At 41.2% G+C, this 17,379-nt stretch overlaps 1 protein-coding gene across 1 annotated transcript in view; it reads left to right on the forward strand.

The window, feature by feature from the left end:
* The window catches only part of KHNYN (KH and NYN domain containing), a 44,331-nt gene extending 31,934 nt beyond the window's left edge, over positions 1–12,397 (forward strand). Inside the window, exons 4-7 of the mRNA XM_073631905.1 lie at positions 8,359–8,455; positions 10,760–10,867; positions 10,964–11,071; positions 11,485–12,397. Coding sequence (XP_073488006.1) covers positions 8,359–8,455; positions 10,760–10,867; positions 10,964–11,071; positions 11,485–11,779 — 608 coding nt within the window. The 3' untranslated portion in view covers positions 11,780–12,397. The remainder of the gene's footprint in view (positions 1–8,358; positions 8,456–10,759; positions 10,868–10,963; positions 11,072–11,484) is intronic.
* Positions 12,398–17,379: the final 4,982 nt, after the last annotated feature.

Raw genomic sequence — 17,379 nt, forward strand, 5'->3', positions numbered from 1 at the left:
TAACCGTGTGTAAGGGAATCAGATGTCCTCTCTCCTGCCAGCAGGGACCCCTGTCCTTTCTCCTGGCAATGATGATCCCTGCTTTCTCCTGGCAATGATGATCCCTGCTGCCCTACTGACCTCCCATCATTAGCCCCCCTGACATTTGTTTACTGCACCACCACATCAGACAGGCTAGATCCAGCCCTGAGTAAGATGCTCCGTCTCAGGGGGACTTTCCCAACCCCTACAAAGTGTTTGATGAGCATCAAAAACTGCGAGGGGGGGGGGGGGGGATGAGAGGGGAGAGATGTCATTAGATTGTAGATTTAGCCCAGTGACAGATGCCAAAACAGGTAAGATCTGTGACAGCAGCTTCCCTGCGCTGCTCTGCTTAAGGAGAACATATCTGTATTATACATTACTACACCCTATACTGCGGGGGTCAGCAACCTGTAGATCGCAATTTACCAGTAGATCTTGGACAGGTGACTGGTAGATCACAGTCTGGGCTTACTAACAAGCCATTCCAGAGCATTAAACAGAGTGCATTGCAGAGGGACTACTTGTAAAGATGGAGCTGTAGTAGGGAGCAAGAACCCCATAAGCCGATGCCTCCTCTGTAGTGATAACTCCTGTCCCATGCAGAGTAATACCAACTGCACTCCACCTCTTATTCCTGGCTAGCGGTCTCCAGAGTGGTGCCAGCAGCACGAAAGAAGAGATCTTCAGGTCAGTGTGAAACAATACACTGGGCATAATAGTATAGGGCTGCTTTCACACGGATGTGCTGTGGTTTACCCACTCCATGGGTGCAGCGCAGTGCATCTGCAACCTTCCTGGGTTTGCTGCTCTTAGCCATTTCTATTATACCCTACGGTTTTGGTGCACTTTCTGAAAGCGCACCAAAACTCCCGAATGCAGGAGTTTTGGTGTGCTTTCAGAAAATGCACCACATCTGCAGGATAGAACAAAAGTCAATGGCAAAGTGCAGCTAACCCAGGGAAGTTGCAGATGCACTGAGCTGCACCCACAGTGTGGGTAAACCACAGCACATCAGTGTGAAAGCAGCCTTATAGGAGACCCAGAACAGTAAGGGTTAATTTACATTTGCAGTTTGGGGGTGGTAAAACTCCATAGTTAAGACATGTTTTTATCACCCCTGCCCCAACCGCACCCCCTTTAGCTTCAGTGGCAATAGTTATATGCCCTGTCATGGTTGGTGGGTGTAGCACCTGCCAAGCATCACCCATTCAAGTGAACGAGGCCACTCTGCAAGTGCCCTGCAACCTTGTGCACTACAGCAAACAAGGGGTTAAAGCAGGCAGTGTTGTTTTGCTTTCTTACCACCTGCTTTAACCCCTTGGACCCCGCAGAAGCATGCAATTACAGGGTACTTGCAGAGTAGCCCCATTTACTTGAACAGGTCGCTATTGGCAGGCGGTAGCACTCACCAAAAGCAACAGGAGGCTTAATTCTTGCTGTGCCTTGTGTACATCTTTGGCGGCTGCCTCAGCAGCTAAAGGGTGTAGGGATCCGGGTGATAAAACTGCTACTCAACCGCAGGATTTTACCACCCCTCAAATTACATGTGAACGAGCCCTAAGGGTGCCACTGCCAAACTAAGGACTCATTCACAAGTGCAGCAGGCACTCCTGCTCCTTTGAAAAGTGATCTGGGTGTATTTGACAGATGGGGAGGAGGCAATATGTTGCCTTCTCGCCACCTATTTTAAACCCACGATTGTCGTGCAATGCATGTAATTGCACCTCAGTAGTACAGCAATTTGAGGTTTAAATCAGGTGCGAGGAGGCAACACTGTGCCCGGTGATCTTTGGCTTCTCTTATGTTGCTCAGGTAGATCTCAACTTCTTTAAGGCTGCCTACCCCTGCTATACTGTATCCTCCTGACCTCCCCTGTACTGTGTCTTCTAACCCACCTATACTGCATCTTCTAAAGCCACCCCCCCCCCCCCCCTACTGTGCCGTTCTGCTCACCCTGTATTCTGTACAGACATACACATATACAGGCAGCTCCCTGGTAGGGGCCCCAATGTGTTACTTTGTCTAGGGGCCCATAATGCTATTAAGCACTGGGTTAAATTGAATGTAATAAATGGGCCATATTGTGTGAGGGCCACATCTACTTAAAGCGGTTATAAACCCCAGATGAAATATGAACAAAGCACAACATTCTACACTGTGTACATTCCTCTATCCAAAGCACTGAGTGTGATTTGTCTCTGCTGCCTCATTACTCTGTTTTCTTTGTCAAAGTATTTTATTGAATATTCACAGATAATTTATACAGATGTACGATATAATCGATTCGTAAACAAATTAATGAAGCTCAATTATATAAATTCAAAGCATAGTTTAGATTACTACTATATGTTATTAAATAAAAGTAATAATACTACAATCATCTTTTGATCCGTATTTAAGTAAGATATTTAAACCTCTATAGTTATGATATGAACAAAAAACAGTTATTTTTGTAAAAACTCTATATAAGAATAAATATCATGCATGGGAGCTTCAAAAATCACAGGATAGATATGGATAAAGTAAAGATAGGAAGGGAGAGGAGAAAGAAAGGAATGGATAAAGAAAGGGGTAATGAGGTCCGCAGAGTTCAGTCGGGAGCCACCTTAACGACCTGAAGCATCAATATTTGAAACAAATCCTATCTAGAAAATTACCATGGTAAAAGTACTTTCTTATCAAATGCTGAGGGCATAAATTATCTATCTACGGTTGCCACAATTTTTCATATCTAGTGATCCTGTCCTTGTATCTTTGTATTATACATTCTATGTATGGTTTCATTTGCTACCAGAGTCGGGGATTGGCAAGCTTTCGCTAGTGTTTGTTTTGCTGCCGTAAAAAGCTGTATCAGGAATTTGAATCGTGTATGTGATAAAAATTCTGGTTTTAAGTTAAGTAGCGCCATTGTAGGGTCCAGAGGTAGATTTATATTGAGTAGTTTAGACACAATATGAAATATTAATAGTTTTGTGCAATAGGGCAAGTCCACCAAACATGAAAGTATGTACCCAATTCTGTACAGCCGCGAAAACACTGAGCCGAATAGTTCTGTGTATATTTAGCCAGCCTGACTACTACCAGGTACCATCTTGTTAATACCTTGTAGTTGGCCTCTACAGCCAGCACATTAGGAGATGCTGATTTGGTTACTGACCATATTCAATTCCAGTCTGCACTCTTAATGCCGGCTACAAAAGTCCGACAGCCTGTCCGACAGCCTGTCCGACAGACTTTTGACGGACTTTTGGTGGACTTTCGGCAGGCTTTCTAACGAACGGACTTGAAGCATGTTCCAAATCTAAAGTCCATCAGATTTGCGGCTGGAAAAGTCCGCTGAAAGTCCGGGGAAGCCCACACACGATCGGATTGTCAGCCGTATTTTGTCCGTCGGCGTCCGTCGGACTTTTGTAGACGAAAAGTCTGACCGTGTGTACGCGGCATTAAGCTTAGATCCTCTTCCCATTTTTGCACATAAGATGGATTTTCTGAGTTGGGTTGGGTCAAGCCTTGAGAGTACAGAAGGGATATCAATCCTCTGGTATGTGGTTCATCTTTAAAGATAACTTTGAAATTAGGTTATTTGTTTAGGGGAGTGTTTGTGCTTAAAAAGGGCGAGAAAAAGTTTTTAATTTGGAGATTTCTGAAAATCTCTGAATTGGGTAAGCCATATATGTCACAAAGAGTGGAAAAGGGAATGAAGGATGAGGAGTCCACAAACTTATGCATGATAAGAATATTTAATGATACCCATTCTTTAAAAGATTTGGGAGAAACCCATGCAGGGTAGAATGCTGGATTTCTATAGAAAGACAATAGAGGCTTATGAGTAGATTGCAAATGAATTCCTGTTTTAAATCTACCCCAGAGAGATATATAGGGTTTACTGACAGGTTTTCGTAAATTTCTACGATCTCTAGGCGAGATCCAAAGAAGGTTTGATATTGATATAGGGTCACACTCAGCCGCTTCAATGGGATTTCTTTCTGTGCATGGTATTTAGTTAGACTAGCTAAGTGTGCTGCCCTATAATAACAGGCAAAATTATGACATCCCAATCCTCGTTCCTCTGTTTTTTGCATGAATCACTTCTGGCAGCTTTTCCTGACACCAAGTGATAATAAAAGTGATGGAGAGAGCTGCAGCACACAACTTGTGACTGATATCCACAGCTCTGCATGTTCTCTGTGTACTGTTTAAAAGAGGGTGAGTCCCTTCCCTACAATCAGGGCTCAGAACTCCCCTCACTGAAGTCTGCAGTGTGAACTTCAGATCCCTGCCCCTGCTGCTGGAACGGAGGAAACATCCTTTGATCTGTGTGGTTTTAGAACAATCCAAGGAAGAAACGCAGCTTGATGGCAGAGGACATGCTTTCCTACTCCTGTTGAGGCTGATTTTTAAAGAAACAATACAGTAATGCCCCGTACACATGATCGGATTTTCCAACAAATGTTGAATGAGAGCTTGTTGGCTGAAAGTCCAACCATGTGTATGCTCCATCGAACATTAGTTGTCGGACTTTCCGCCAACAAATGTTGGCTAGCAGGTTCTCAAATTTTCCGCCAACAAAACTTTGTTTTGGGAATTTCCGATCATGTGTACACAAGTTCAACGCACAAAAGTTCACGCATGCTCGGAATCAAGCAGAAGGAGCCGCACTGGCTATTGAACTTCCTTTTTCTCAGCTCGTCATACGTCTTGTACGTTCCCACGTTCGTAATTGTTGGCCAACATTTGTGTGACCGTGTGTATGCAAGACAAGTTGGAGCCAACATCCTTCGAACAAAAATCCACAGTTTTGTTGTCGGAAAGTCCGATCGTGTGTACGGGGCATAAGACTTTGCACATCTATTGATTTAACCACTTACGGACCACCCACCGCAGTTTTACGTTGGCTGTTTGAAGGAGGATATCGTTGTTATGGCAGCAGCTAGCTGCCATAACCCCAGTATCCCCTTCTTCAGCGGGCGGTCCGCTACAAGATAAAAGTGGTCTCTGCGGCGGATTCGCTCCCTCCGCGATCTGGTGCTCTCCACCGCTTACTGGAGCCGTCGGCAGCGGCGGAGGCGATTGCGTCCAGTCACTAGCTGGGTTTGGAGACGAGTGAGGGGAAGATGGCCCCCACCCGTCTCCATACAATTGCTGGGCGGAAGTGACGTCAAAACGTCACTTCCACCCACAGCTTTTAAAGGGACTTTTTTTAAATAATTTTTTTAAATGACATTTTAAAAAAAAAATTTTTATTGCATTTTAGTCTAATTTATGAGATCTGAGGTCTTTTTAACCCCAGATCTCATATTTAAGAGGTCCTGTCATGCTTTTATCTATTACAAGGGATGTTTACATCCCTTGTAATAGGAATAAAAGTGACTATTTTTTATTTTTTTTTAAAAACAGTGTAAAAATAAAAAATAAAAGGTAAAATAAATAAGAAATTTTTTTTTTTTTAATGCGCCCCGTCCCGACGAGCTTGCGTGCAGAAGCGAACGAATACGTGAATAGCGCCCGCATATGAAAACAGTGTTCAAACCACACATGTGAGGTATCGCTGCGATTGGTACAGCGAGAGCAATAATTCTAGCCCTAGACCTCCTCTGTAATTGAAAACATGCAACCTGTAGAATTTTTTAAATGTCGACTATGGAGATTTTTAAGGGTAAAAGTTTGTCGCCATTCCACGAGCGGGCGCAATTTTGAAGCGTGACATGTTGGGTATCAATTTACTCGGCGTAACATTATCTTTCACAATATAAAAAAAATTGGGCTACCTTTACTGTTGTCTTATTTTTTAATTCAAAAAGTGTATTTTTTCCAAAAAAAGTGCTCTTGTAAGACCGCTGCGCAAATATGGTGTGACAGAAAGTATTGCAACGACCGCCATTTTTATTTTCTAGGTTGTTAGAAAAAAAATGTATAATGTTTGGGTGTTCTAATTAATTTTCTAGCAAAAAAAAAACTGTTTTTAACTTGTGAACAACAAATCTCAGAAAGAGGCTCGGTCCTTAAGTGGTTAAAGTGCATGGAATATATTTAGCTAATTTGAACTGGAGGTCCAATTGCGCTTTAATTCTGCTGCTTATTCACCTTTCTCACCATTTCTGAAATGATGCCTCTCACTCAGGTTTCCAATGGCTACCAATTACTTAGGGAGTTCAGTTCAAACTACTAATTGTCACCTACAAAGCCCACTACAAAATAGTCCCTCTATATAGCTCCTTAGTAATTGAATTACCCTTCCTTGTATACTCTATTCCTCCAACTCTCAGGCCAGGTTTCTGTTAAACATTGTTCTGCTTCATATTGCTAAACAGATGTATGTACTTGCCTTTAAACATTTTATAAGCCTTCATTGTACAACACAACATAAGATGTTGCTGAATAAAGACACTGGGGTTGCTTTACTAAAGGAAAATAGATTGTGCATTTGCTCCAGAGCTTACTAAATGAGATAAAGCTTCACTTTGCAAAGAATACTCAATCACATGCAAGGAAAATAGAAAAAAATGTATTTTTGCTTGCACATGATTGGATGATGGAAGTCAGCAGAGCTCCTCCTCATTTACTAAGCTCTGGAGCAACTGCACTTGCAAAGTGCACAGTCTATTTGCCTTTAGTAAATCCACTTTATTGGGTGATTCCATCTGCCAATATCCACCCATTATCAATAAATCAATATTGGGTGGACCCAAATCAAAGTACAGATATACTCCACCAAAATGTTTGCAATCTGAATAAAAAAAAATAACGCTAATAGCAAAAGGTGTGGGTAATACTTGGTACCTTTTCTAGGCACAGAATTGTATCACTTAAAGCGGAGTTCCAGTCCCCCATACATTTTTTTTTTCTTAACCACTTCAGCCCTGGAAGATTTTCTCCCTTAATGACCAGGCCATTTTTTGTGATACGGCACTGCGTCTCTTTAACTGACAATTGCGCGGTCGTACGCCACTGTACCCAAACAAAATTGACGTCCTTTTTTTTTTCCACAAATAGAGCTTTCTTTTGGTAGTATTGAATCACCTCTGTGGTTTTTATTTTCATCAGTTTAGGCCAATATGTATTCTCCTACAAAAAAAAATTGCAATAAGCGTATATTGATTGGTTTGCGCAAAAGTTATAGCGCCTACAAAATAGGGAATAGATTTATGGCATTTTTATTATTATTTTTTTTACTAGTAATGGCGGTGATCTGCGATTTTTAGCGGGCCTGTGACATTCTGGTGGACAGATCAGACAATTTTGACACTTTTTTTGAGACTATTGACATTTATTCAGTGATCAGTGCTATAAAAGTGCTCAGAACACTGTGTAAATGTCACTGGCAGGGAAGGGGTTAACACTAGGGGGCGATCAAGGGATTAAATGTGTCCTCCTCATGTGTGTTTCTAACTGTGGGGGGATGGGACGGACTGGAGGAGGAGACAGATCGCTGTTCCTAATAACTAGGAACAACAATCTGTTTCTCCTCTCCTGTCAGAACGGGGATTTGTGTGTTTACACACACAAATCCCCGTTCTGGCTCTGGTTCAGGTTCCCCGCCGTGCAGCAGGCGCGCCCCTCCATGCAGCGGGTGTGCGCTTCCGCGCACCTGCTATGGCTTTTAAAGGGGCTAACGTACCAGTACGGCGATTCACGGGAATGAGCTGACCTGCCGCCGTATAATGACGACGGCTGGTCAACAAGTGGTTAAAGACTGCTCTGTAATTGTCTAAACCTGTACATGAACATTTCTAACGTCATATCTTTAGCGCTTTTTACTTTCTTTAAAAATACTTTATTACTCACAGATCTCAGAAGCAGGCAGGTTCCATTTTAGCTGTGGGCACCTGAAGCCCTCCTGTGTTCATTTCCTTCCTGGATTTCTGTGCAGCTGGCTATCCAGCATGCACCTCCCAATCTCACGCATGTCCAGTAATGCCTCTGCGCGGCTCTCCTTCTTCCAATAATGCGAGATTTCGGCAGTAGGCGATTCGCGAGGGATCCTGGGATACATGACGCCGCTATCCTAGGAACCCTTGCGAATTGCTTAGTGACGTAATCGCCTAGGCGGGGACAGGCGGAAGTAAAGGAGGAATAACACAGGAAAAGGTACTTCTAAGTAGGAAAAAAAAATTGCTTTTGGAAACAGATGAGCTTACGGGATACAATAGGGAGTAAGTTCAGAAAATGGGTGGAACTCCGCTTTAAATAAGCATGTTAATTTAAATGTATTAGCAAGGCATGAAAACAATCTGAGCTATAAATAATATACAGTTGTACAGAGAAGGAAGTGGTAAGGTATACACAAATAGTTACATTTTTCTTTGTTTTTTTTTTTTGTTTTTTTTTTAATAGAGCAACATTTCTTGGCAGACCTAAATGATCTAGGTCTTCTATCTTTCACCCCCTCAAGGACTGTGGAAGGCAAAAGAATAACATCTTATGATGACAGGTAACAGCATTGTCACAAGAACATGATAATCTCGTATATAAATTATGTTTGGCACCATTTTATTCCAGATGATTAGCTCGCGATTCTCTTTCCCTGAGGTCAAATTCGCCATATAACTAAAGTAATGCCTTCTATTCAATAACTGAATTCAGTAGGTTTGGGAGACAATTACCGTAAGTCCTCTGTGGGGGTTATTATCATTGATTAGGGCAAAAAAAAAAATCCTGTCCTTTTGGTACCCTGGGAATTTCCAAGCAACAGCTCATTGTTCTTGACTTTCGGTAAGAAGATGGATTTGTCATTCACAACAGCCAGTTTTAGTGGTTGGATCATTTCCTACAACCAAGTATTTATTGTAGATGGGTAATGTAATGCAGACCAAAAGTGTAAAGTGCAAAATAACTATGACACTGTGAAGATAATATGCATAATCCGATTCCTGACACTTCCTGGTCACAAAAAGCCCAGCCAGTTTATCTAATCTTTTAGGAGAAATTTCTGTAAAGACATCAGTCTCCCAAAGTGCTGGGGACACCAATTTTGTTTTTCTTTATCTTAAAGTTTCACTAGGGCCCCATTCACACTTGTGCGACTTGTCCTGCGACTTGGGACTGCAAAGTTGCATGACAAGTGGTACCCCATGATTCCAATGAGTACCGTTTATATCTGTGCGATATTCTACTTTGGTTCGACTTTGATGCGACTTGAGGTCCATAGACTTCAAGATTACATAGGCATTGGTTCAAGTCGCGGCAAAGTCGCGGCAAAATTTTGTCAAAATTAAGATATTTGCCAGCACACCATGGAACGGCGTAAATAGTATTCAAATGTGTAATTTATTGCATGATCACAACACAAGGAGAGTGCAACGTTTCAGAGTCACGCAGGACCCCTTCGTCAGGCATCACATGCACGCTATTTACGCCGTTCCATGGTGTGCTGGCAAATGTCTTCATTGTGACTTGAACCAGTATTCAGCTGGTTGTTGCTGCAGCACCCATATTCGTGAGCTCATCCAGGAATGTGTGCGATGGGAATATGAAGTATTACTTGTAAAATTTTGTCAAAGTCACGGCAAAATCACAGAAAAAATTGAGGCAAAGTCATGTGACTTTTAGGTCGCACAAGTGTGAAAGGGGCCTAAGCTCACACCATAAAAAATTATAAATTAATGCTATATTACATGCTGTTCAAACTCACTCAGTCCCTATCTGTATTTTGCAAAAAAACCCTGGTTGATCCTGCTGCTCTCTCTCGCCACCTTTTGTCCATGTCCCCGATTCAGCTAGGGATTTTGCAGCTGTGGTGGCAACTCTGCACATGCTCAGTTTTCAGTGAGTTTTTATGCTAAGCATTTCCTCTATATCACATCTGAGCAGCCCATGTGACTATAGAGTCACACATGTAGGTGTACACACAGTGGTAAATGACAGCCCACTCTCTCCCTCCTCCTCCATGGCCACGAGCCAGCTAAACACAGTGTGTGTGTGTGTGTGTGTGTGGGGGGGGTGGAATATTATATGTAGATTGATGGAGACATCACCTACCTCTTATTATAAGACACAGGCTGGAGGGGCATGACACAGCCTGTGACTGGCAGAAGTCGCCCCTGTGTGAACCGGCACTAAAACCATAACACTTTGCTATCTAGTATTTACTTATTCACTCACATTACAATAAGGAAACCTTGTTTGTACCAAGACAATGGCTATAATTCTATGAGGGGCCCAAACACTGTGTGGGTCACCACTTGCACCTCGTTAATCCTACTTATTGAGCCCATCAAACCTTATGGAGGACCAACAGAGCCTGCATCCAATCAGATGCAGGCACTGTAAAGGTATTCTGCAAGCCAGCAGCTCCATCTGTTAGAATAAAATATCTCAACACAGCGTGAATGGAGGAATTTGTTAGATTTCTTTTATTCAGCTCACAGATTGAGTGAGGTAGAGCTGTAAGTATAGCGTTAACATTTGTGCCCCAGCCCTTTTAACTGCAAACTTCAAGCTCCCCATCTTGGAGCTTTTCCTACAACTATCACCTCAATCTCCTTCTGCAACATGTTGACTCATAGAACTATATAAAGTAAAATGATCCATAACACTCAGAGAACCTGAAATGCAGGATACAGTAGCCAGAGGAGTACTGAACCATAGACGCAGCAGGGCAGAGGAGCAGGAAACTGGTGATAGTAACTTAAAGACTGCACTTATCTCCTTTTTTTGTTGATTAGCTGTCACTGGACTATTGAAATTAAGCCAAACTTATTTTCCAGTAACATTTTGTTTGTCTAACTCTACACAGGTTCATGCTGCAGCTGGCCGAGAGGACAGATGGTGTCATAGTCACGAATGATCAGTTACGGGACATATTTGCAGAATCTCAAGCTTGGCAAAATATAATAAAGGACAGGTACATAAAAATGAAATTAAAAGTACTAATCTCTCTAATATGGTAAACCTTTTATAACTGTTATGCTTCTTTTCTTGTCTTTGGGGAATGTTACAGAGTGCTACAATTCACCTTTGTTGGGGACATATTTATGGTACCAGATGATCCCTTGGGGAGAAACGGGCCACTACTGGACCAGTTCCTGACCAAGAACTCGCTACCCAAGTAAGTCTCATTGTACAAAATTTTTGATATTTTTTATACATTCTGCTTAAAGTGGTTCTAAAGGCTCGAGGTTTTTTACCTTCATGCATTCTATCCATGAAGGTATAAAACCTTCCTTGTGCAGCAGCCCCCCCTAATGCTTACCTGAGCCCCATCGGTATCCATCAATGTGCAGGAGAGCCTCGGCTCTCTGGGGACTCTCCCTCCTCATTGGTCATTGGTTCCCAAGCAAACTGCTTTCTCTAGAGGCGCTTGGCAGGAGGGAGGGACCAGGAGCACTGGCTGGGGACAGAAGAAAAGAAGGATCAGGGCTGCTCTGTGCAAGACCACTGTACATAATAGGTAAGTATGACATGATATTTTTTTTAAAAATGCCTTTAATATCACTTTAACACTAACATGTTTTCATTTAGATTCAAGACAAAAGGTCACTCATTTGCTGGTAGAAAATCTCCTCACACATCCCAAAGTCCACCAAGGCCATCAGCTCAGACAGAGGTCCTCAACCTCAGAGACAGAAAGCCAGGTGGACATAAGGGCAAAGAAGAACCAGAACTACGCTCCCACAGGGAAACTGAGAGACTAAGGAATGAGCTTCTAAGTATCTTTCCCCAACAAGATACCAAAGTGGACTTTGTCCTGCACAGGGAGCCATGTCTTAAAGATCTCAACAAGCTCTCCGACCTCATGATTAACCTCAAGTTTTGATATGAAGCTGCAAATGGGAGAAACACATGTATTATCAGAGACTGCATAAACCACAGGCTGGTGTCTATGCATATTGTTTATAAAATGTTGAACACAAACTCTTTTAGAGTATTTAATATTTAAAAGCAATTATTTGCAGATTTTTTTTTATATTTTTTAAAGATGTTTGTATATGTTGCATTATTTAAATATGATTTTTTTAAATGCTTTGTGTTGATAAAATTAAATTCCTTTTATTGCTGCCTGGCTTTTCCACTGCTTTAATTGTAATGTAGCATTTAGGAAATGACAAGCTAGAACTGATTTTTTTTTTTTTTTTAATCGCCAGCTACTACTATAAAACTTCTAGTCTGTATGATATCACCCCACAACATTCTGTAAAGGAAATGCATACAAACAATCCAGCAAGAAGACAGCTGTATTTAAAGTAGGGTTCCGCTTACATTCGTGGACAGCAATCTGCTGTTTGAGCACAGCTGCGGAGGCTATATATGTTGAGAACTGATAATTTATCATGTTTTAAAGGTTCTAGTTCACCACCATAAACTGTAATGTGTGTAAATGTATGTATTTTCCTACAGGCTTATTGAATTCAAAATAAAAATACATTTTTAAGTTGTCAGTTTTTATATCTGATCCTGGCAGTCTGTTTAAGGTCACATACCTGAAGAGACACACTTTCACAGACTTTGAATTATTGACTATTGCACATGCTCACTCTGAGAAAAATCAGAACGAGCATATGTAAGATGTTGTCTTGCTTGGTCTAGGGGAATGGGATTCTATACAGTACCTGTGACAGACCACCTGGCACCAAGCCTGGGTGCTTCTGCCAAAATACAGCTTCCTCAACTCTGGAACCAGGAGCATGGTATTATAGCTGATCATTGCACCCAAGAACTAGATAACATAGCTTAGGTGCAAACTGGAACTGACCCTTATTGTAAACTCACACACAATATATACCACACAAAATCAGGTAAGGACTTGATCACATTATCCTAAATAATGCAAACTGTAAACAGTAATATCAGTACATCTAATGAACAGCTAACATAAACATCCCACAATGGTTCGGTAACAAAGTAAAGTGGACACAATGCTAGTTACATCTCCAAGAGGATTTGCAGACAGACAGAAACAATTGGTGACTCAATTAACAATGTGAATTCACACCTAGGAGGCACACAATGGGTATATTATACCATGAGAGAAAGACACCCTAGTATACAGATTATACTTAACAGCAGGAGACCCCAGCATCTAGTTGTTTAAAGCTGATTATAATCAGTCTCTAAATCTAGAAAGAGGGTTGAAGTAATCAATGTTGGTTTGGGCACAGAGGCCCCAAATCTGTATCCAGGTCCTAGGTTCCCACAGTCTGTGTGTTTTCAGGGAGACATGGACCCGAATCTGAAGCAAAACTACTCCAAAGGTCCCCCAGGCACACACCACCCAAAGATTAGAGCCCCTTCAAAAGCCAGGGCCCATAGTAGGCAAAAGGCTACCCTGCAGTCCCCTCCAAAAGCCCCTGTCCCGATTGGGTCTGTCATGTTATCCTTCTGAAAATCAGGGATTCCAAAGTGAGAAAAACTAGGTGACTGCTATTTTGCTTTATATCATCAAATGTTTACAGAAAGTAAAGGCTAAAAAAAACACAAAAATGAAAATAGGAGAAGGGGAAATTGAATCTAGCTAAACTTAAAACTGCTCCCACCCCCCTTCTAACTCCTATACTAACTGCCCGGTAGAAGCTATTTTCAGGGCACTCTGGTCCAGTCACATGATCAGCTCCCAGTGGCTGGCTTCAGGGGAAAAGAGAAAGTGCCGACAAGGGCTGAAGTGCCTGGGCGGTTACATCACCCACAGGCTTACTATGGGGCATCTGATGTCCGCTGTCCCTCTTCTCCCCTGCAGCCAGCCACTGGGAGCTGATCACGTGACTGGACCAGAGCGCCCTGAGAATAGGTAACTACAAACATCTTCCTTATACAGGGTAGATAGAATAAGCGTTAGGAGGGCGTGGGAACTATTTTAAGCTTGGTAAGATCTAGCCTCGACTTCCACTTTAGGCCTGGAACAAACAGCAGACTTTCTATGTAAACAGAGGCTTGAAAAGATTGTGTGCATGCCAGATTACACAGTATTTACACAAGGGCATTCTAGACTAATAAACTAAGTGCAGACAGGTTCTGTTTAACCTATAATGGAGGTAACAAGTGGGGAATATTTAAGTGATATTTTACTTCAGTTTGCACAGGTACAGATGAAACTTTACCCCTCACCGTACATGTACTGTAGACAGATGCCACCAAGTTAAGGATAGGAGTCATGGTGAGTTCTGAAGGTTCTTGAATGCTGCAAGTATTGCCAAATCTGACTGCCCTTCATTCTGCTCAGGACTGTTGATCCTTTATCAGTACTGAAAATATGAGGTGCCTACATGTTGTTTGAGAGATTACAGTACCTACTACTGCTTTTACAGTGTCATATACATCTCAGACAACACTCAAGTGCATATACAGGTTAAAAGAAGTATTTTGAATATTTGGGTTTTTAAATATACAATTTTGCAACGTATATGAATTTTTGTCATATTTTGTTGCATCCTATTGTTTCTAAACCTTGTGTACATACAGTCCATGCAGCCCAGTGATGGTTGCATTGCATTTCTTAGGGCGGGGTTCCTCATGGTGTCAACAGTAGACCATGCCTGTATAGTGAAATTTCAATGATTTAGCGCTGCACTATAGCCAACGATATATAGTGAAAGTCCAAGAAGAAGTCCATGTCTGTCATGACCATGTCTGTTTGATGTGTGTTCAAATAGCCGTTTATTATGAGTCAATGCAGGGGTACAAGCAGAAGACAGGGATAGAATGTTGTCACCCTATAACAGGTAGTGCCTGAACAAGGACCTTCATGGCAGGGTCATCAGGTATTACATTAATAGACGCTATAGATTATTAACACGATAAAGCTTCTATGAGGTTTACACATACTGTAAAAGGCAACTATCACAAAACATATCAGAGCATTCCTTTGATTCATGTGTGAATATACACAATTAGCCAAGCAAACAGGGACATGAATGAAGAGATGCACTTGAACATGCAAACTGTAATGAAGATGAATAAGAGCCCTTAAAGATGCAAATTGAGACGTGCATAACTGGGAGCACTTGACCATGCAATTTCCATTTTTGTAGACAAATACAATCCAATTATTAAAAATCCACTAGAATGTAAATGGTAATCTACTGATCAGTGCTATGACCAGTGGTGATTGAAACTTTAATAGGGGCTCTCCACTCTGTGATAAGTAATATTTAATTTCCAACTGCTGTCTAAGGGAGGCCATACATAAATCTTTTTTTTTTTTTCCATTCAACCGTTGAACCAATTCCCCAATCCACATATTTGATGTGGATGGGTGAAGCCTCCTGTTGAGCTATTGTATTTTGCTGGCAGGGATTCTTCCCCGCCGGCAAAATACAATGATCAGTGTTGCCAGCTATAGCCTGCGGCTCTGATCATTTTGGAAAAAACCTAGATAGATCAACTTGTGTACAATTAGATAGTCCATACATGGTTTGAAATTTGGCCAGCCCCTCCCGAACCTGCTGAATTTCGATCCATGTGAGAAAATAGAATAAAGCACAGACAACAAGAGTTAAAGAAAAAGGGTAACCGTTAAATGTAAACAAAAGCAATGGTGAATTAGTGAATGATATTAAGCCAATTTGTTAAACGTTCTAAATAACGGCCTTGCCAGGAAATCCTTTCCCAAAGCATGCCTATATGAGGGGATGGGAGGCGATTTTGGGACAGAAATCGACTCTAGATATGTGGAGGATCTGGACTCAGGCCCCCAGGATTTCTTATTGCACGCATTATAAAGAAAATGCTTATTCAATTGTCATTAACCACTTAAGCCCCGGACAATTTGGCTGCCCAAAGACAAGAGCACTTTTTGCGATTCGGCACTGCGTCGCTTTAACTGACCATTGCACGGTCGTGCGACGTGGCTCCTAAACAAAATTGACGTCCTTTTTCCCCCACAAATAGAGCTTTCTTTTGGTGGTATTTGATCACCTCTGCGGTTTTTATTTTTTGCGCTATAAACAAAAAAATAGCGTCAATTTTGAAAAAAAAACGCATTATTTTTTACTTTTTGCTAATAAATAATAATAAATTATTAATTAATAAATATCCCCAAAAAATATATTAAAAAAACATTTTTTTTCCTCAGTTTAGGCCGATACGTATTCTTCTACATATTTTTGGTAAAAAAAACCGCAATAAGCGTTTATTGATTGGTTTGCGCAAAAGTTATAGCCTTTACAAAATAGGGGATAGCTTTATTGGATTTTTATTAATAATTTTTTTTTACTAGTAATGGCTGTGATCAGCAATTTTATCGTAACTGCGACATTATGGTGGACAGATCGGACACTTTTGTCGCGATTTTGGGACCAATCACATTTATACAGCAATCAGTGCGATTAAAAATGCATTGATTACTGTGTAAATGTGACTGGCAGTGAAGTGGTTAACCACTAGGGGGCAGTGTAGGGGTTAAGTGTATCCTAGGGAGTGATTCTAATAGGGCGTACACACGGTCGGACTTTGTTCGGACATTCCGACAACAAAATCCTAGGATTTTTTCCGACGGATGTTGGCATTAGAAGAAATAGCTGTTTCTCTGTGTCCACATTCAAAGTGAATGTTAATGTAATGGGAATGACTTTATAGTTATCAGCTGATGCACTTGCAGGGTTCTAATGAGGAAAGTGTCAGGGACTGCATCGCTTTAGATGTGATTAATTCTTTGGTAGTAATCTATCCAAAACTAAAATGTTTGTTGCACAGGATGCGAGTATGGTCAAAATCGGACTTGTATCATAGGGCAATCGGAAAGCCAATCACACAAGTAGGAAATTCCATTTCTGGGGGGCGTTCCATAGATCATCTGTGTGCAGAATGCTTCCAGGTTGCCATATTGTATTGCATTTTACAGAAAATTACAGTGCTGTAAATTGAAAAGGAAAGGTAATTGTTAACAGTGTTATATTACAATTAGGCTTGTGTTGCAATTGTATATGCTATATTACTATTTTTTAAAATTTTTTATTTGTGATATTTTTTTCAAAAAAAGTGGAGTTTCCTTTTGACTGAAGTTCAAATTATGGAAAAACTGACTACAAAAGTCATAATATGTTAAATAAATTCAATGCAGTCTGGAGTTTCTGGGACACGTATCTGCTAAAATGTCGCTGATACATCCCCAGGTCTTTGGCTGGAGACATTGACAGCAGATGGCTTGCTCTTCCGCCTTTACCTTTTTTTTCCCTTTTATTCCCCATCTTTTTTTCTGACAACCTTATTCTTTATTTGTATTGTCTCTACACAGGGTTCTCTAGCACTACTTGACTGAATGCAAAGAAAACACTGCAGTACTGGCTATGCCTTTACTCTTTAGTTATTTATTACAGGTACTCCTACAGAGCCAATAATTTATGCAACTTTACAGTGCCTTGAAAAAGTATTTATATCCATTGAGATTTTCTACATTTTGTCATGTTACAACCAAAAAACGTA

This window comes from Aquarana catesbeiana, linkage group LG01 (assembly GCF_042186555.1).
Source record: "Aquarana catesbeiana isolate 2022-GZ linkage group LG01, ASM4218655v1, whole genome shotgun sequence".
NCBI lineage: Eukaryota > Metazoa > Chordata > Amphibia > Anura > Ranidae > Aquarana > Aquarana catesbeiana.